General features: G+C 46.7%; 1 protein-coding gene across 1 annotated transcript in view; it reads left to right on the top strand.

The window, feature by feature from the left end:
• Positions 1-20665, top strand: part of RCC2 (regulator of chromosome condensation 2) — a 35031-nt gene that overhangs the window by 3894 nt on the left and 10472 nt on the right. Inside the window, exons 3-8 of the mRNA XM_032787542.1 lie at positions 5106-5199; positions 12849-12992; positions 13633-13764; positions 15605-15693; positions 17913-18027; positions 19463-19629. Coding sequence (XP_032643433.1) covers positions 5106-5199; positions 12849-12992; positions 13633-13764; positions 15605-15693; positions 17913-18027; positions 19463-19629 — 741 coding nt within the window. The remainder of the gene's footprint in view (positions 1-5105; positions 5200-12848; positions 12993-13632; positions 13765-15604; positions 15694-17912; positions 18028-19462; positions 19630-20665) is intronic.

The following is a 20665-nucleotide window of genomic DNA, read 5'->3' on the forward strand; positions in this document are numbered from 1 at the left end:
GCTCCTGGTGTTTCCCCTCCCCAAGATGCAAGGGAAGCCCGACTCACTTGTAAAGGCAGAAGCAGGAGAGAGGTTGTTGTGCATGCCTGGTGTGTCCTCTCCCTTCCCCCTCCTGTCTCACCAGCAGGTGGGGAAGCCCTGCTTGTATAATGGGGCAAAGGCAGCAGAGAATTTGACTAGCATTGTTGCCAGCCACGCTTCTCTCTTTTTTTCCTTTTGTCTGGGGCAGATCTGTTTGCAAGGAGAGAGGCAGGGAGCTGGAAAGTGCACAGAGCTGTTGTGGATCCCTAATTAAAATGATCTGACTAATTGGAAATCTCCTGACTTGCAACCCCCCAAGCATTTGGAATAAGCTGAGCCGTTCTGCTGAAGCAAGGACTAATTTTAAGAAACTTTTGTAATCTTCTCTCACAAGAAACAGCATCTGAAAAACTACTGAAGTCATGACTCCTCCATGCTGCGTGGATTAGGCTGAGTGGTCTGCATTACAGTGATTGGTTTTATAGAGCAGACAGAGTTTGCTTGGCACAGAATAAATAAGATGCAGTCCCTGCCCCCAAGAGTTTACAATATAAGCTCCAGATTTTACAATCTGACTATGCGAGTGGACCCTTGTGCCCACGTGCAGCTCCACTGAAGGCTATGAGCGTAAGAATCCACCTGTGTGGACCCAGATGCATGACTGAGATTTAAGATTAAAAAAAGGAGAGAGAGAAAGACAAGGGGAGAGGGGATTGGCGCAACAAAATGGAGAGTAATTTGAATAATGTTAATATGGTTACTTAGGCTTGTTACAAAAGCATCTTGGCAGCTTCTGTTTTAGTTACTGTAAATTTTTGTTTGCAGTTATGAGCAGAATCTTCCTTACCCCTGGGATCTTGCTAGAAACAGCATGTCTCCCAGGAGGCTGTTCAGTAAGCAAAACCTTAAACACATGACTGACTTGTTAACATTGCTTCTGCAACTGCGTTTAGCATCTTTATGATGTTGCATTTTCATTTTTATGGGGGACGGGGAAGGGACTCATATTCTGGACTGACATCTGGGCAGAAGGCTGGTGCCGGCTACAATGTTAAAGACGTCAGTAATAGCAGAAGTGTCGGCAACGCTACAAACAGTCGGGCTGGGTTTTGTTTGCTTCCCTTCTACTAACCAGTTAAGCGTGGAAGTGTTTAAAGTATTTGTTGGTCTGGTAGTTTTTCTCATAGAACAGAAGCACTTGCCAGAGTGTGAGGTTAGTACAGTGCGGACTATTTTAAACCTCCAAAGACCACCCATGACAGAACTTCAGAAGAATATTCAAAACTGCCTCCGGTCTAAGCCTTTGGGTTGTCATGAGGCATCTATTTAAACTTTCAAACATGCAGGAAAACTGGGGCTTTGGATATGCAGGTGCTCAACGTCTCTGAAAATTTGGCCTAAAGTCTCCGCTGATGCCATGATGCAAAGGCCAACCTTGACCGTTGGGTCTTTGATTTTCCCTGTAGTAACCATGCTCTAACTTTGGATCTTGTGGGTAAAGCCAGCTTTCAGTGTTTGACTTGTGGGGAAGGGAGTAAGCAACGGGAAATGGTTGTACTTACAAACAAGCTATGGAAAATGTTTTGCTCATTCCTTTTGAAGTAGAAGTTGCTTCTGCGTTGTCATGGCTTGGCCACTTTTTGTCTTGTATGTTAGGAGCCTTGGAAAGGGAGAGACCCATCCTACAAACACCTTCACCCTGCTTTGCCAATAAGGTCTAAGCTTTGCTGTTGCACGCACGTGTTAGTCTGTTATCTTTGCCTGAGCTGACAGAATGTGTTGTAACAGTCCCTGTGCTCTGATCAAGCAAGTGAAGTTGGTCATTTAGTGGGGATGCAAGCTTAATGCTGCAGTGAGATCACACAGCGCTGTAGTGTAACTTGTGCATTCAGGGGGTTTGTGGATTCATCACAGATTTATTTACTTGCCCTGTTTTGTAGCTGATTGCAATAATACACACACTAATGGACAAGCACCTTGAACACCCTTTGCTTATCTGAAAGATGCAGCCTCCCAAATGAGTCTGTTAAAAGGTTGAACATCATCCTTTCAAACATCTTTTTTCCCTTAAGATACTATTCCAAAGTAATTTTACCCTGGAAATCCCATTTTGCTGATTGAAGAAGGCTCTGTATTTTTCCCCCCTTCCATCACATCCGTCTTAGCACAAATTACGTGACTAAGGATCTAAGTAGGCAGCAAAAATTCAAAGAGCGGGTTTAGGTTAGCGTACAGGGAAGATTTCTTTTATTGCGAAGTAAATCTTTGGTATGGTCTTTTAACCTGGACAATACTGAACGTTGTGGGCTTGGCAGCTTTCCTCCAGGGAAATTTGACTCCACTTCCTATGGGTTGAATGAGCCTTAGCTTGTTTTTGCTGCATTGATGTATTCTTCCCGTAGCTATTGTGCAGCATCTTGTCATCATGCCTGTCCTCACAACAGAAAAAAAAAATCCAGACCAAATATTATTAATCCCAACTTTATTAATAAAGATGACAGTTAACTCTGAAAACATGTCCAGTTTCCCAAGCCAATGTATCAGCTGTGAGAAGCATCTGTAATTACTGCAGGGTATTACATTTAAAATAACTCTTTTATTAGCATGATTCCTGTTGCCCTACTTCTAAAGTATCTGCAGTCAAACTGCTGCTTGGTAACAGTGTCTAGATTCTGATTGTGTGATGGAGCAGAATATCTTGATATCTGAATAAATAAATATATAGAGATATACCCTGTCTCATAGAACTGAAAGGGACCCTGAAAGGTCATTGAGTCCAGCCCCCTGCCTTCACTAGCAGGACCAAGTACTGATTTTGCCCCAGATCCCTAAGTGGCCCCCTCAAGGATTGAACTCACGTCGTTTAGTACCATCCCATATCTCCATCATTCCCAGATGTGATAAGAGCATCAAATACTCCATTGATTTGAGTGGACGTCCTATGGGAAGCAGCTGCTAAAAACCACATTTTTCTCCTTTTCTCTATTTCCTGATCCGTTAAGCAGACCAGGAAGTTGTAGAAGTAGAGTCGGTTTAACCTACGGAGGGGTTTGCCTCAGGAAGCAGTTCCTGTTTAAGACAGATGCTTTGATGTCACATGTATCCAGGAAGCTTAGGCTCTGGAGTCCCTGCTGCAGAACTAAAATTCATGGCCTGTCAGTTAAAGGAAAAGGGAGGAAAAGACAACAGTGTGATCTGAAATAGAGCATTTGAAAGGCTTGTGTTTCTAAGCTCTCTGATAAAGATCTTTACATAATTTAAATGGCGTTTAGGTGGCCTTCTTGTCAGATTCTTATGCTGTTTCTCTTCCTTTTCATCTGTGTCTGTGTAAATTGAACTCTCTCTTCCCCACCAGCTGTTTGTAACAGAACTTATGCTGTAATATTGGCTTTTAGCTGTGTACTTGGGAGCAAAACCAAATGGAAACATGATTTCCCCAGCCTTGTAAAAGTCAGAGGCCATCATTTGAAGCGTTCTCTTGTGTGCCGTGCTATTTTAGTTTGTAAGTTGCCAACCAAAGGTCAGAGTGGCTTCTTCTGTGATTTTATATTATCAGTGATTGCAAACATAATGGCTGGGTTGCTCAAAGGAGCCTTAAGGAGCTCCTATTGTATTTCAAGGCTGGTTAGGTGTCGAAATACCTTCGCTCCTTTATCAGAGGGGTAGCTGTGTTAGTCTGGATCTATAAAAGCAGCAAAGAGTCCTGTGGTACCTTATAGACTAAGAGACGTATTGGAACATGAGCTTTCGTGGGTCAATATATGCATCCATCGAAGTGGGTATCCACCCACGAAAGCTCATTCTCCAATACGTCTGTTAGTCTAAAGGTGCCACAGAATTCTTTGCTGCTTAGCTCCTTTGAAAATCCCAACCATTCACTTAAATTTAATCTCTTGAATTCTTGTTCCTACTCTTATTTTTTTAAACTTTCTTAACATGGGTAAGTTCAGCCCTGTGGCGTGGGGGACTCATTTGCCTTTGTGAGCGGCCCATGGACAGCATTGCAGGATGGATGATGCTGGCTTTTGTTTTCTGAGCTGTGTGCTCATTCAGTGCAGAAAGGGCAGGATTTTTCAGAGGTGCTGAGTGCTCAGCTCTTCTGCAGGCTGCAGCTGGAGACATGTAGGCCCCATGCTTGAGAAAATCAGACCCACAGCTTTGAATCTGGCTATGCAATGTCAGCTGTAAAGGGTCAGATTTTTAAGGCTGGAGAGTCGCTGTTCCCCAGGGAACATGAGGCTCTGAAAACACTCAGTTGGTCCTCTAGTTGCCGACTGGTTCAGAATAAGTGATCTGGCTAGAAAGCCTGCTTTCTTGCCTTTTGGGGCCGCCAGGAAGTGCTGTGGGGTGCGAACAGTGTTCCTGACAGCAGGAGTGCTGTGTGGTGATGCGTCAGAATGGGGTGAGATGGCAGTGGGCTCTGAAGGGCGTCCCATCTTGACTAGTAGGATGATGGTCACAATGGTGGACCTCGCTTTGGGCGAATAAGAGCTAAAGTGCAGTGGGCTGCCAGAATAAAGTGGGGGTGAAGGGAAAAGGGTCCCTGACGTTAATGAAGGTTTGAATCCTGTGCATGGTGCATTTGACTCAACTCTTTGAACAACTGAAATCTTCGGCCGTAAGGAGCTAATATGTACAGTACAGGGTGTTACATTCTGCTGTATCCTAATTTTTCTAGCCATGACCTTTCTAATGGCCATCCAGTGTTAGTTTTTCATCTTTTTTTAAACTGTAGGCCAGTTTTATTGGCGTTTATCCTCTCTCAGTACTATGAATGTAACCTGCAAATACCTGTATTGATCGTTAGTTGTTGCTGTGCATTTGGTACTAATCTTCACCAGATTTTGAAAAAGAAAAATCAGTCTAAAAATAAACAATAGGTATAATTGTGGTGCAATGATAGTGCATTCAATAAAACACTCTGCGGTTGCCAGGAGCATCTAAATGAACAGTAGCGATACTAACAAACTGTTCAGTTTCATGCCGCCGCCTCTCCCTGTTACGTCAGGTAATTGCAGAATAGTTGCAGTTCCTATTTCCCTTTCCTGTGTGCTGAGCTGATTGTTTCTCTTTACACCTGGCAGAAACTGGAGGGGTCCAAGTGCAAGGGGCAGCTTCTAATATTTGGAGCAACCAACTGGGACCTGATTGGCCGGAAAGAAGTGCCGAAGCAGCAAGGTAGGAGAAGCGAAACAATTGATGCGTCTAAGTGGCCCGTTATGGCAAAAATGACAGTGTTAATGATATGTCTGCACTGCAGTCAGGCGGTGTGAGCATAGCTGAGCTGGCTTTGATCTGCAGGGTCGCCTCTTGATTGCAGTGTAGACATACCCTTTAGGGGACCAACCTGATGTCTGTTGCTTGTCTCCTTTTCTACCATCCCCATACCAAAAACAGTCACACTCTGAAAATCTTTTCCATAGTCAGGACTAAGCCCTCTGAAAGGAGGAAGCTGCAGTCTTAAAACTAACATTCTTAGGATAGCTAGATGACCTGCAAAGGAATTAAAATACCAAGCCAGTGTCCTTGAGAATTGTGGTTTTCAGAAAGGCATTGTCTGTGAGAATTGTGGTTTGCAGATAGGCATTGTCCAAGCTAGAATCTGCCTTCCGGCAAACTGTCGGAGTGCAATGAGCTCATTAATCACCAGCAGTAGACGTCATCACAATGTTGTCTCATCTGAAAGGGGGCGCCATGAGCAGTATATTCCCGCATTGTACTATGCTGTGGGTATTTGTTCATTGCCAGCTCAGAGGGAAGCGTGCCGCCGGCATCCTTTCCTTGGAGATCTCCTGGACCGATTTTTTTCGACAAGCTCAACCATGCAGACTCTTAACAAGCGTCTCTGCCGGAGACACAGTGGCCATAGCTTAACATCTGTGGTATCTGAGGATGGCGGCCTATGGTGTTCACTCTAATTTTTCCCATCCATGCATGGAATGAATTTTGTTATGTGCACTAACGTGGAAGTAATTGTAACATGGTGGGGGTGGGGCCGAGGGGTTCGGAGTGTGGGATGGGGCCCGGGGGGCTGGGGCAGAGGGTTGGCGTGCAGGCTCTGGGGTGGGGCCGGGGATGAGGGGTTTGGGGTGCAGGAGGGTGCTCTAGGGCTACAGCAGAGAGAGAGGATTCCCCCTAGCTCTCTCTCTCTCGGTAGCAGCTCTGGGGCTGGAGGATAGGTGCTCCTCCCCCAGCCCCAGCAGGTCCAGGTCGCACCTTGGGGAGGGCCAGGCCAGCCACGCCTGGGGGAGGGGTGCCCCAGCTGTGGCAGGTTGGAGGCTGGGCTAGCTTGGGGCTGGAGGAGGTGCGTCTCTCTCCTGGCCACAGCAGGTCCCCGAGTGGGTTCCCTGAGCTCCTGCATGGCGCTAAATAGGCTGCTGCACGGCCGCACAGCTTACAGGGAACTTAGACAACCTAGAATATTTCATGGATGCCAAACAGCTTTCACATTGGCACTTGCTAGAAAGGTAGGACAGAAGTCCCAGAACACAGCCCTGCTTTAATACACGTTCTCGCCTTTTGCTTTCCATGGCAGCATGCGGGGCAATGCTGAGTGGAAACTTTTGAAGTCCTAAAAGTTCTGAGCAAGGGCCGGTCGAGGAGTGAGTGGGGCAGAGGGGCCTGTCTGAGTGGTGCATCAGTGCCAGCTATTCACAGATGGGTTTGCTTCCCCTTTCTCCAGTCTGGGCACTGTGCCTATTCTCAGCTAGCAGCAAGTGGGCCTGATCCTACTGTTGCAGTCGTTCTTAACCTTTACTACAGCCTGCACCCCTTTGGTTCTCAAAATATGTTCTTGCCCCCCTTATCAAAAATCATTGAAGTAGGTCAGTTCTTTAAACCTAGATATAGCATAACTGTAGAATGAAAGAGAGAGTTTGTATATTACAGTAATTGTTAAAAATGTATGATGTTAATAAATACATAGGTTTGATGAAACGGAGTAGTTGTACTTATGTGCCTGTGCTTAATTTGTGTTTTCGATGATTGATTTACCTTCTAAAAAAATCTGGCATGTCTCACACCCCCAGAAAGGGCATCTCGCACCCCCACAGGGTTTGTGCACCCCAGGTTAAGAACCACTGTACTATTGGATACTGGGATCACTGTATCTTGTAAGGCAGTCCTGGTGACTTCAAAAATTCGTATCCATGATCAGTATCTAGCCCGAGAGCCATTTGAAGCCAAATCTATGATGTCAGTGCTTTGCTGGGCAGTTCTCTGTTATTGTGGTTAGATGACTTAGAGGGCTACTGTGAGGCTTCTTCGTGTGAAGTCATTGAATTCTCGGTGTCTGTATATGCAGCATAGCTAATCCAGGGCCACTCATTTGTGAAATGCCATTTGATTTTTAACAGCTTCTGAATGTTGCCAGCATGTGACACGCCTTAGGAAAGAAGAACTAGTGATGAACAAGCGCTTAAAACATTTCTGGTACTTAGAGTTGTTTTAGGCGTGAAATGATAGGAATGCAACAACAGCAAGGTGATTAGACAAAGAAACGGTGGCTGAGGACTTACCCTGATTTGACCATCTGGGGGAAAACTTGTTTTCTAAAATGTTACAAAAAATTGCCCCGGGGTGCGAGGGGGGAGAGAGGTATGCTTTCCTTAATTATAAAATGTTTAGACTTAATTATGTAACCTTGTAGATATGTGGAAGAGGCCACACTTTCTATGGAAGACAACACCAGGGTCCAATCTATGTACTGATGGCCTGGTTTCCAGAGTTGTTTAGCGCTTCTGAATATCAGGTCAGGCATTCACTGAAATACTCTTTTTAAAGACTTGTGCAACTGGGTTCTCAGTATCACAGGAGACTGAAGGACAAAGGCACCTTCTCTGCTGACCTTGAGAGCTCCTAGCCTGTCTGTTATCAGCAGGCTGTCTCCTTGTCTCAGACAGAGTGTGCTCTTTGTTTGGCCTCTCTCCTAAAGGCAAACTGCACCTGTTGTGTTCAGCCCAGTAGTCTAAATGTTCAAAGTAAAAAGCATTTCTTGCTCTGGAAAATTAAGAAATGTGTGGATTTTTTAAAATCTGTAATTAGTTAGCCTTTCTAGAACCTTATACTGAAGACAGCCACCAGAGAGGGGTGGTGCAGTGTTTAGAGCCCTAGCCTAGGACTTGAGGGACCTGGGTTTGAGTCCCTGCTATGCCACAGACTTCCTGTGACACATTAGACAAGTCACTTAATCTCTCACCTCAGTTCTCTGTCTGTATAATGGGGATAAAAGCCCTGCCCTTCCTCATGTAGGGGGTGGGGTTGTGAGGATAAATGCTTTAAAGATTGGGATGCACTCAGATACTGTGATAACAGGGGCCATAAAGTGCCCCAGAATAGCTAGATCAGAGGTGGGCAAACTATGGCCTGTGAGCCACATTTGGCCTGCAGGACCGTCCTGCTTGTCTGAGCAGCATGGTAAGGGGCTGGGGAGCGGGGGCGTTGGATAAGGGGCAGGGGGTGCAGTCGGGGGTTGGATGGGGCAGAGGTTCGGGGTGGTCAGGGGATGGGTTAGTGGGGGGGTTGGATAGGTGTTGTTGTCCCAGGGGGCGGGGCAGGGGTGTGGATAGGGTTGGGGCAGTCAGGACAGGGAGCAGGGAGGAGTTGGATAGGGGATGGGGTCCTGCGAGTGGGTGGTTGGGACAAGGAGCGGGGGGCGGGGGTTGGATGGGTTGGAGATTCTGAGGGGGGCAGGAAGTGGGAGGGAGCAGATAGGGGTTGGGGGCCAGGCTGTTTGGGGAGGCACAGCCTTCCCTACCCGGTCCTCCATACAGTTTTGGAAGCCCAATGTGGCCCTCAGGCCAAAAAGTTTGCCCACCCCTGAGGTAGATCCTGGGGATGTTCAGTGATGCTGACAGCGTGGAGAGCCCTATGGGTGACTTTCCAACATGGCTTGCCAAACTATGAGAACTCTGCTATTCAAACAAAGGACTGCTTTTTCTGACTGCTAAACGAACATCAAAATGGGTTTATAGTCTTTGGAGTGTGGGGATCTGCAAAGCAAAGGTGACGTGACAGCACCTTTCAGCAAGGTGGCTGCCTCCAGTAGGCTCAAAAATGACAATCGTTGCTAATCATTTGTAATATTAATAATACCTCGCTTTTATCTGGCGCGTCTCATCTCTGTGCCTCAAAGTCCTTTACAAAGGAGGTCGGGATCATTATCCCCATTTTACAGATGGGGAAACCGAGGCATGGAGAGGGGGACGTGACCTTCCCAGTGCCACCCAGCAGGTCAATGGAAGAGTCGGAAATAAGATCTGGGTTCTCCTGAGTCCCAGTCCAGCACTCTGTCCACAGTGTAACTTCTCCCGCCATTGATTCCTGGTAACGAATGATTCTTACCTTGTCGAGTCAGACTGTTGGGCTGAGTAAAATCAGCATAACTTTCTGTTGTTGTTTATATCGTGGTAACGCCTAGTGGATCCAGCCAAGATCACAGCCCCATTTTGCTAGGGGCTGTACAGACATTACTGCCCTGAAGAGCTTACAGGCTAAATAGAGGAGACAGAGGATGGAAAGGGAAACGGGCAGAGGGAGATGAAGCAACCCTTGCCCAAAGACACACAGCACATCAGCGGCAGAGCTAGCAAAGGAACCCAGATCTTCTTAGGTCCTAACGCTACTCCATCTAGACCATGCTGCCTTGGTTATAAATCTTTTGTTATCGTTTTGACTATTGTACTGTCTCTGGAGCCTCCAAGTTGAGACCGGTTGAGATGTTCAAAGTCAGTTAGGGCAGGGTTTCTCAACCTGTGGGTCAGGACCCAAAATCGAGTTGCCAAAATGTTTCACAGGGTCGGTTGGCAGCTCCCATGAGGGTGGCTGGGCTTTGCTCCTTGCTCCAGGCAGCACAGCCCTTGGGGTCCAAGCCCCACTCAGGTTTGGCCCAGTCGTCATGATGATGGAATCCGGGTAGGCCAAATTTGAGTGAGTGGCACTGCAACCCCATGAGCCAGGTCACAAGCGCGGCCAAACCTGAGTGGCACTGCAACCCCAGAGGTTGCAACACCCGGAGCAGAGAACCAAGTCGAGCCAGCCCCACGGCACAGGAGCCACCACTATGGGGTGAGTGCCAGGCAGGACCCAACCCCTTGTGGAGGCAGGATCTGACAAAAACCACCCCAGGTCCTGCCCCCCCCCCCCCAAACTATTTACTTGGTTCAGATAGGTTATAACCATTTACAAATGGGTCATGAGCTCAAAGAAGTTGAGAACCCCTAAGTTAGGGGATTTAGGCACCTGGCACCCACCAAATTTGACGGGAGTTGCGTAGTTAAATGCACTAGTTGGCTCTGTGAATTTCAAATGCAGCGATGAACAGACTTCCTCCATGCCACTTAGTCAGGACAGTTAGTACAATTCAGTAGGCGCTGACAGACGTACACCATACCAGAGGGAATTAAAAACCACAGTTACACTGCATTCCAGAGTTGTGAGCAGATACACCATTTTAAAAGGGTGTAAAATAGACCAGTCCTGCTTGATTTCTGTCATCCGAGATAAGCACATACAAACCACTCCCGTTATTTCTCTTCTCCAAGTTTGTAATACGCTGGCCAGTGCTGCATATGTCTAGTTTCACTACCTCAGTGGTAAACGGCATCTTGAAATAGAGGTGATTCCACAAATAATTAAAATGGGGGGGAAGTGCTTACCTCAGTAATCTGTCAGTCATTCAATTTCTTCTTTGCGTTAATCCAGTCCGCTCTGAGTCCTCTCCCTCCGAAGTGCTCCGTTCAGTGGCATATCCTCTATCACACCATGTGCTGGCCTGTTCTCTTACGGCATCCCACCACTTTTCCTTGTCATTCCTGTCTTTTTTCCTTCGGTCTTAATCTGTTGGACTCTTGTAGCCACATGTTGTTATTAGGAATGCACTTTACCTGACCAAGCCATCTGAGCCTGCATTCCCTCATCTTTTCATTGCTGAGTGTTACTTTGAGCACGTCTCTACCATGCACATTCCTCCCGTGGTCTTTCTTGTTTATCTATCTTAACTTCTTGTGGAACAGATTGTTTGCTCACGTTTCTTCTGTTGCATAACACTGAGTGCCAGACATTTTAAACTGGATGGGCCACACCGTTTTTTTAGACTTTCCCTTTAATCTTCCTGTCACATACGACACCACTTATCTCTCTCCATTTGAACTGGGGGGTCATTATCCTACCTTTGTTTTCCCATTTTCCCAGAAGCTGGAACCCAGATACTTGAAACTTTGCATTTCGATATTGTCTGCCCATCTGGTTCCAAGGATAATTCTTCAGTGTTCGTATTATTGAAATCACATACCATATATTCTGTTTTTCCTCTGTTAATTTTGAGCCCGTATCTCTCCAGCACAGCTCTGTATTAATCAATATCCTCTTCTGTCCAGTGACGAGAAAGATCGTTTAGAATATCATTTGCAAACAAAGTGAACCAAGGTGCCTCTTTCTGTGTTCTTTCTGCGGGTATCCAGGATAAGTATAGACAGCAGCAGCATCATTCAACATTTGTCACTAAAACAAACAGACATCATAATTGATTGGCAGCTGCCATTATTGCAAACTGCCTGCCTCTAACAAACTCCTCTGTGGTATTCAGTCACATTTCACCCACAGACTGCAGAGTTTGTGACCAGGAAGCCCAACAACAAAATGCTGTTTTGCAGTGCTTTGCACACGTACAATGCTTTCAACTAATGAATTAAGCCTCATAATACCCCTGTGACGTGGTAGAGGTGTTTTTTTTTTTAAAAAAAAAAAAACAATGACAAAGCATTTAAAAGTGCATGAAATTGCTTGGAGCCCAAGACAGGCACTTATTGTAAATCTAAATAATACAGTGTTATAACTACAGTGCTCTGTGGTGGTAGATCATTGGCAAAGAAGGCTAAAGGCATAAAGGAAGATGGATCGAACAAACAAGATCTAATATGCATAGAGTGGAGTGTGTCCATCAGAACTCAGTTTGTAGGGAGTGCACTTCATCAATCAGAGGCTCTCATTCCTGATGCTGAATGCCTCAGCTATCATTGAAATCGGTGGGTGCTTGATACGTTGCAGGATTTAACCCTTTGTTCCTTATGTGTAAAATTGGACAATCTGTAGGTATCCAGCAGCGTGCTTTGAAGCTAAACTCACTGATGTTTGCAGAGCACTTTGAGATCCCCGGATAGAGATGCTGTATTACAGCACATTATGCTTATAGGGAAAATTAAGTCATGAAGGATCAATTGACTCCTGAAGTCATTTAAGTCGCTCAGTATTTTCAAGCCTCATTTTGTGGTATGGTCAAACCCACCTAAGTAGGAAGCAGCTAATTGCAACAGTGACGTTAATTGGCTCACTGAGGTCCCCCATTCTTTATTTAGCTCTGTCGCTTTGTCATGGTTCTGTAATTGCTGGGACTGCTTTGTTGGGTGGGTTTTGGTGTAATTAACCTCTCAACAGAAATCAGCAATGTTAATATGACTCTGAAAGGTCACATATCTCCTGCTGTCCTTTCCCTCTTCCTGTCTCATGCTGGCGACCAAGAATATCCTGTAGCATGACAGAACAGTGAGATGAACATAAGATGTCAGTAGTCAACTAAAAACTATTTTGGATTTCTGTAATAACAGTTACATAAAATATAACCACAAATCAGCTGAATGAAGTGAGTTGCAGGAACTACGTAGGACAACCCTAATTTTGGATAAACTCTGGGGCAAAACTGAATCCACAAACCTGTCCCTATTTAAGTGGGTTTTCTTTGTGGACAGTGACTTGTTAAAGATGATTTTAGTGCCCTTGCTGCCGACTTCATGTTATTTGTAAGACTTGTCTGTATTCCACTTTCTCTACAGTGGCTTACCGTAACCTGGGCCAGAACTTGTGGGGGCCTCACAGGTATGGGTGTCTCTCAGGGATTCAGGTACGGACTGTGGTTTCGGGACCATGTGCAGCCCACAGTCTGCTCATCACCACAGAGGGGAGGCTCTGGAGCTGGGGTGAGTAGTAGGCATAAACAGTGTGTATCAGTAGCCCTTAGATCATGAATCAAGTAGAGATACTGCTGGCATAAAGGAAGACAGTGGTCTCTGCCCAGCTCTGAATTATAGCAGACTCCTAAGATTATCAGCTGTCAGTATCAGAGGTGCTGAAAACTTGGTTCCTGAAACAGCCTGGCTTTTGGCCTAGTTGAAACAGTTCAGTGGGGTTGATTAGATCTTTGACAGCTAGTGGGTGACTTGCCCCTTGCTGTATCTTGTGAATCTCAAGGAGACTAGTTCAGATGCTCTATGCACTAGAATGGTGGTTCTTCACCTTTTCCACATCACGGCTCCCATGCTACAACTGGCAAAGCTTGAAGGCAGCCATAAGGAAAGGGAGCATGGTCACGACCCTTTGAGACCTGTTGCTATCCCCAGGTTAGGAACTCGTACACTAGGCAAGCTCTGCTTGGGAAGGACAGAGGAGCAGATCAAGTTCAAAGGGTGGTTTCTCCTAGTGTGAGGTCTGGTCACAACTGAGAAGGGGTACAGTGCAATGAGCAGGAAAAGGGATCTGAATCTCTGTAGTATGTTCTTCCTTTTTAAAATTAAACGTGTTCACTGGCTTATGCATGTTTGTGTGCATGCTTCTCTCTAGGTCGTAACGAGAAAGGGCAGCTGGGGCATGGAGATACCAAGCGCGTGGAGGCTCCCAGACTCATTGAAGTTCTCAGCAACGAGGTGATCGCATCAGCAGCTTGTGGGCGGAACCACACGCTCGCTTTGACAGGTACAGGAGGCTGCTGGGAAGGAGGAATTGGACTTGGGCTATTGATCTCTCTATAGGACGCTGCAGAATACTGGGGCATACAGGGAATTGGTGCATCAAATACTGATCCTCAGGAAACGCACAATGCACCTGGAAATGAGAGAGAGAACCTCGGGCTAGGTAGCAATGGAGAACGGAGTCTTTCGGTGCTATCCTGACCCCATTGAACGTAATGCATGTTTTTGTTTCAATGGGACTGGGATTTCACCCTCACTCTTTTGCTCCTGAGGCTAACAGAAGCTGATAGAGTCTTGGAAGCAGCACATTCAGCCCCTGGTGGGTAGCGAATGCCTTGGCTTGTGAAGATATGTAAAGGGAGTCCTTGGCTGAGAGCTGTGTTGCAGGGCCTTGTAGTCAAAGGGATCCTGAAGAATATGAAGGCTAGTGAAGATGGTCTCAGTCTTACTCCACTTCTGAAACTTCCATCACTGGGCACGAAGGGAAGAAGCTACTTTAGGTTTGTCGGCGTGGCGCTGCAGTCTGGACTACGGACGTGTGAATTGTAGAGGGCTCTAAGTGCCCGTTGTAGACCCTGCTGGCACAAACTAAAAGATAACTAGTGCGCATTAATGTTTCAGATGGGACTACGTTAGTGCCTTTTAGTCCATGCCAGCGGTGTCTACATGGGGCAGTTAGAGTGAACCATATGAGAATGCTCTACATTTCATACCACTGTATAATGCAAACAAGCTCTTTATCTTGTTATTTAGAACATAAGACATGGCCGCCTATGCATAGTCATCTCCAGGAGATGACTGTCTCGATAGCAGTGCTATAAAATGGTGATTATGCCACCTTGTTGCTAATTTCTCTTACTGTAATACATTCCTTCTCTGGGCTGGTCTGTACTACAAAGTAATGTCTGCTTAACTACATTGCTCAAGGCTGAGAGAAATTTCACACCCTGTGTGATGTAATGAAGCCAACTTTAGCCCCGATGTAGATGCTGCTAGGTCAACAGAGTTCTTCCGTCAGCCTAGCTACTGCCTCAGAGAGGTGGATTTGCTACAGTGACGGAAGAGCCCCTTCCGTCGCTGTCAGCAGTGTGTGTGCTGCACCCTTTCTAGTGGAGACATACCCTGAGATTCTGGATGGCTTAAAGCTTGTCTGTGTGGGGGCCTGGCCTTCACTTAAAAGTTAGGCTGACATAGGTCAGGGCTGTGAAAAATCCATACCTGTGTCCAGAATTTGGTGACCTGACCCCCACAGTAGATGCAGCTATGTTAATGAAAGAATGTTTCTGTAGATGTGTTCGAGGAGGTTGTGTTCCTACACTGATGCAGGGGGAAAGCCTCTTGTTCCAGCATAGGCTGTGTCGTGTCTACACTATAGGGTTAGGGCAGCACTATGCTACAGAAGCACCCAGGAAAGTTAATCCAAATTAACTAAAGCTGTGAATTTAAAGCGGATTTGTTAAACCGCATTAAACTGCTGTGTGGATGCTCTTATTCAAAATTAAAGTGGCCTTAGAAGGGAATTAAGATAAACCACATTAAGGCCATGTTAATTCCAAATAAATGTGTCCACACGGGTTTAATACAATTTAACTAATCCACATTAAAATTCACACCTTTAATGAATCTGAAATAATTTTCTTAAGTGTCCCTCTGTAGACAACTCTAATGTTTAAGTTATAGCACCTGGGGCAATATGCTTTAATTTAGCATGGTGCATTGGCATGATCATCTCAATTCTGTATTAATGGTTTTCCAGCAACTTTGCATTAACATGGAGGTTTAAACTTCTCCCTTCACTGCCACCCCTCCTCCTTCCCCCTGCATTTGTTTCCCTCTTGTTCCAGAGAGTGGCTCTGTATTTGCATTTGGAGAGAACAAGATGGGACAGCTTGGTCTCGGCAATCAGACGGATGCAGTTCCAAGCCCCACTCAGGTACTTCTAATGCTCTTCTTTCGGTTTCCTCTGTCCGTCAACGGGTTCCTTAATTTCTCACGTCCTGGCTACTGCACTGGTGACCATTTTGGGGCCATATCAATCCTTAAAACCAAATTGCTTGGACTTGGTTCCAATAAGAGGAGTGAAGGTTGGGGGGAGACATGGAATCTTCATCCAGAACAAAAATTTCTGCCGTATATTTTCTTCTGTTTGTTATTTACTGACTAGGAAAATAAATAACATCACATCATGTATTTTGTCTATTTGTTGGACAAGTGGAAAAGCCCTATCCAAATTGAAGATTATACAATATTACCTGAGTCCGTTTAAGTCTGATGTCAGACTGATAACTGGCTAACATGGTTTACCTGGCCAGTGTGGATGGTCCAAACACTTTTAAAGCCATGCTCTAGATTAGCTATCTATATAGTCTAGAATATAAATTATAAAGCCAGAAGAGGCCGGTGTGATCATCTAGGGCAAACGTTTTGGCCCGAGGGCCACATCTGAGAATAGAAATTGTATGGCGGGCCATGAATAGTCACAAAATTGGGGTTGGGGTGAGGGCTCTGATTGGGAGTGCGAGCTCTGGGATGGAGCCAGAAGTAAGGACTTCAGGGTGTGGGAGGAGGCTCCAGGCTGGGGTTGGGGTTGGGAAGGGTGCAGGCTCCAGCTGTGGGTACAGGCTCTGGGGTGGGCCTGGGGATGAGGGGTTTGGGCTGCAGGAGAGTGCTCCAGACTGGGATTGAGGGGTTTGGAGGCTGGAAGGGGGATCAGGGCTGGGGCAGGGGTTGGCATGTGGAGAGAGGCTCAAGGTGCAGGCGCTGAGTGCTGCTTACCTCAAGTGGCTCCCGGAAGCAGGGGCATGTCCCTTCTCCAGCTCCTATGCGGAAGCGTGGCCAGGCAGCTCAGCACACTGCCTCGTGCGCAGGCAGCGCCCCTGCAGCTCCCAGTGGAGCGAGGCCATTGGTGTGCATAGGAGCCGGAGCAGGGGCCATAGTTTGCCCCACCCCTGATCTAGATCCTCCCGTTACTTTTAAGCGTGGTTTTAAAGTGTTTGTTATTTTCCCCTCAGTGGCCAGGCAATCCAGTGTTCAAACAGCTCAGCTACTAGATTGGTCCCTGGTGTGGCTGGGGACTGAAAGCATCTCAAGTGAGTTTTTGGACCACCATAAACTGAATTTTTGGTAGACAGGCTCTCAGATTTTCATATCACAAAGTCAAAACAATGGTCAGACTTGTCACCTGTGGAGGAGATTACCTGTTTCTTAGCCATTCCCATTCTTGTCTTGGGAAACAAAATGGATCAGGGAGGAGAGTTTTCACACCTCAGACTGGAGATTAAACAGAGCCTGTCGCTGCCTTATAATCACTGGGATCCATTCTCTTATGGATCTGGGCTGAAGACGCAAGAGCCAAAGGGTGGCAAAATATTGCCCCAGTGCATGAAGTAAGCGAAGAGAACGTCTAGCTGAGAGCAGAGTGGAAGTTTAGCCGAGGAGCTGTCTGAAGAAGCGCTTACTGCACCAGCGGTGCAGTTTCCAGCTCGAGTAGATAACAACCTACTGTAACTGTGATGGAGCTCGTATGCTAAAATACAAGTTTAGCCTCCGTGGTGCAAGCAGCGGGAGGGGCTAACCTAGCCATCTGAGAATATACCTAGCAGCTCAGATGGGATTGTACTCGAGGCGGCTAGCCTCTCCCACTAGCTGGCTGCACATCTGGTTTTAGCATGCCGGCTTGATCAGCGCTAGCGAGGGATGTTTCCTCAAGCCAGAACTTACACTCCCCAGCTGCAGTGTAGACACACCCTTGGTTCCTATTTTCTCCTTCTCCCTTCACATTTTTGTGGGTTATTTAGTGAATTGACCCTTTCCCAAACCCCTTTTTCCTCTTCCCCAATATTGGGGCAGTTATTTAAATGACAGGCCAGATTTCTTCAGTTAGGTTTGCACGATTTTGCATGTAAATTGGTACACACTAAACATAGTCACTTGGCGTGTGCAAATGTACTGCTTAACTGTACATGCAAATACCTGATTTGCCTAGGTAATTTCGGCCTGGTATTCGCACACGGGTTGGAAAACAACTGTGCACTGCTTGAGAGCCTGGCCATATATTTGTTCTGGGAGTCTGGCAGTGCAGCCTAGAAGGGGCACTTGGGTCACTCCATTTCATCTGTTTCCAAATGTTACTGTTGTCTCCTTCCTTTGTAGATAATGTACAATGGCCAACCTATTACCAAAATGGCCTGTGGGGCTGAATTCAGCATGATAATGGACTGCAAAGGAAACCTCTATTCCTTTGGGTGCCCTGAATATGGACAGCTGGGTATGGTGATTTATTTTTAAAGGACTATCTAGTTTTAATGACAGCAGACTTCAAATCCAGCCTGAGACAGCCACCAAGTTTTTTGTAGACTGGCATGTTGGTATAATCTAAACAATGGGGGGAGGGGGACATCTTATCTTAGTCCCCTTCCAGAGGGGACAGTGGCCTTGTGTTTAAAGCCTATGATCTGGCCTCTCTTCTCTCTGCTCTGTTTGTATCACATTGGTCAATATGCCTTGCCTTTCTATGCCTCAGTTTCCCCAGATATCGAGTGAGTGCTTCTAGACTGCCTCACATGTGGATGGTGAGGTTTAATTTGCCAATATTCGTAAAGTGCTTTTGAGATCTTCTGATTGAAAGGGAGCGAGAAGTGTGAGGCGGCAGTGTTGCAATCAAAGAAAAGCCGTTGCCCCCGGAGTGGCCATAAACACACACACACACCCCATTTGGAATGCTAGACTGTGTAGCCTGTCAGTGCCGCAGAAATGACAATCTGCCACTGTGCATCCAGGCAGCGTGTTCAATTATGCATGAGCTGTACTTTATCTGGTTAATGTCTAGTAGCTGGGATCTACAGAGCAGGCAGTATGCATGCTTTCCTGCAGGAGAGGCTTTGATGCAGCCACGGGCTGCCTCTTCTCGGAGGGTGGTGAGGATTTCCTGAGCAGGCTCGAAGGGTCTCTGAGAGTATGTCTGCACTGCAAGAAAAGACTAGTGCCTGGCCCAGGTTAGCTGACTCCGGCGTCTGGGGTTATAAAATTGCAGTGGAGACACTCAGGCTGGATCCCAGGCTCTGGGGCCCCGTGCAGGGTGGGGCGAAGTCTGAGAGCCCACGCTCCAGCCCGAGCCCGAATGTCTATGCTAGTGTTTAGCCCCATGAGCCCAAGTCAGTTGACCTGGGCTCTGGAACTTGGTGCCGTGGGTTTTTTATTGCAGAATAGACATACCGTGACGTGCCGGAGGTGCAGTTTCCTGACAAAATGGGGAATGATGTTAAGTTGCCTTTAGGGGGAATCAGGTGGAAATCCTTTATAAATGGGAAAAGCTCCAGGAGTAGCTGCAAGGAACTCCTCCTCCTTTGCCCCTAATGAGAGGGGAAGCTCTTTGGGGAGGATCTGTCTCTTTGTTCCATGTTTGTACTGTGCCTACCCCAGTGGGGGCCGGGGCCATGCCAGTGCTCCTAGATGCTACTGCAGTATGCATAATAATGGCTCTATGTAGTTAGAAGTCTTCCACATTGCCCTCTTCTGGAGGAGTATAAGGTTAGCACAGAAACCGTTATCCTGAGAAGTGTAGTAATTTAGAGTGGTGCTCCTATCCCATGGGTCTTGGGATGCCTGTTCAAGAGGGTTCCTGCTGAGTTACCAGGTGGCGTGGGCCAGGGTAACCAGCCACGCGGAGTTCCTTTTTCACATCTCTCTCTGCCCTACAACAGGGCACAATTCTGATGGGAAGTTCATCGCCCGTGCTCAGAGGATAGAGTATGACTGTGAGCTGGTGCCCCGACGCGTTGCCATCTTCATCGAAAAGACAAAAGATGGGCAGATCCTTCCTGTCCCTAACGTGGTCGTGCGAGATGTGGCCTGCGGTGCTAACCACACGGTAAGGCGAGGATTTCACCTGGCAGTCTGAAGCACTGCCCGCAATAGTGCTCCGCAGAGAAACCGATTCCCTATCTAGGGTTGCTCAGTGGCAGTCATTGGGATTCTGCTGGGGTCTGACAGAAATTGATTTGATGAGTTCCCCTCAATTTGCTGTACGTTCCACATGCAGTTAATTGACTCCTGGTGACTGGCAGTTACATCGTCTCTCTAAAAATGACTTTGATTCGTGCTGGATTCTCTGCAATAGTGACAGAGCTGCTCCTATGCCATGAATTTTCAGAGTTCCAGGAGTTTTGGATTCAAATCTTGGTTTGTCTCATCTCTAACCAGAAGTTACACTAGACCTAGTCAAAAAGCTTCCCTCATGTTTATCCTCTGAGGCATTAAAGCCTTCAGTGCTCTCTCTTCACTTCTTTCCATCAGCTATAACTGAGGATATACCGACGCCTGGGCCAGGGGTCTGATTCCCGGCTCTAGGAGACATACTCGTGCTTGCTGTGATTGAGCTGGTGCGTTAAAAATAGCATAGCTGCAGCAGTGTGGGCGGCGGGACAGCTGGCTGCCCTGAGTATGTGCCTGTGGTCTCAGATCGGCATATACTCAGGGCTGCTAGTGCATTCTTCTGCTTGTCCTGCTGCAGCCGCTTTGCTAGCTAGGAATCTCCCCACCAGCTCCAAGTACCCTAAAAGTATATTGATTCCAACCTTAAGGCTGTAATCCCGGGACTGTGGGCCATTTGCAAAACTTTAACCCATGGCACAAAGGTTTGATCGCACCTTTGTCTCGGTGCATGTTGAAACTTCTCTAGGGACAGTTGGAGTCAGACACCTTTTCTTAGAATAGGTAATTCACACAGTGGAAGGATGGGAAATGTGCTGTCCACTGGCTCAAATCTATAATACAGGCAGTCATTTGCGTAAACCCTGTGTTTCTCCCTGCCCTGCTTAGGTTTTGAGTCCAATCTTGGTGTAATCAGATTATGACTTTAGTTTGTGTGGGAAGTGTCCTAATCCAATTTGAGTAGTTTGATTCCT

This window comes from Chelonoidis abingdonii, chromosome 23, assembly GCF_003597395.2.
Source record: "Chelonoidis abingdonii isolate Lonesome George chromosome 23, CheloAbing_2.0, whole genome shotgun sequence".
Taxonomy (NCBI): domain Eukaryota; kingdom Metazoa; phylum Chordata; order Testudines; family Testudinidae; genus Chelonoidis; species Chelonoidis abingdonii.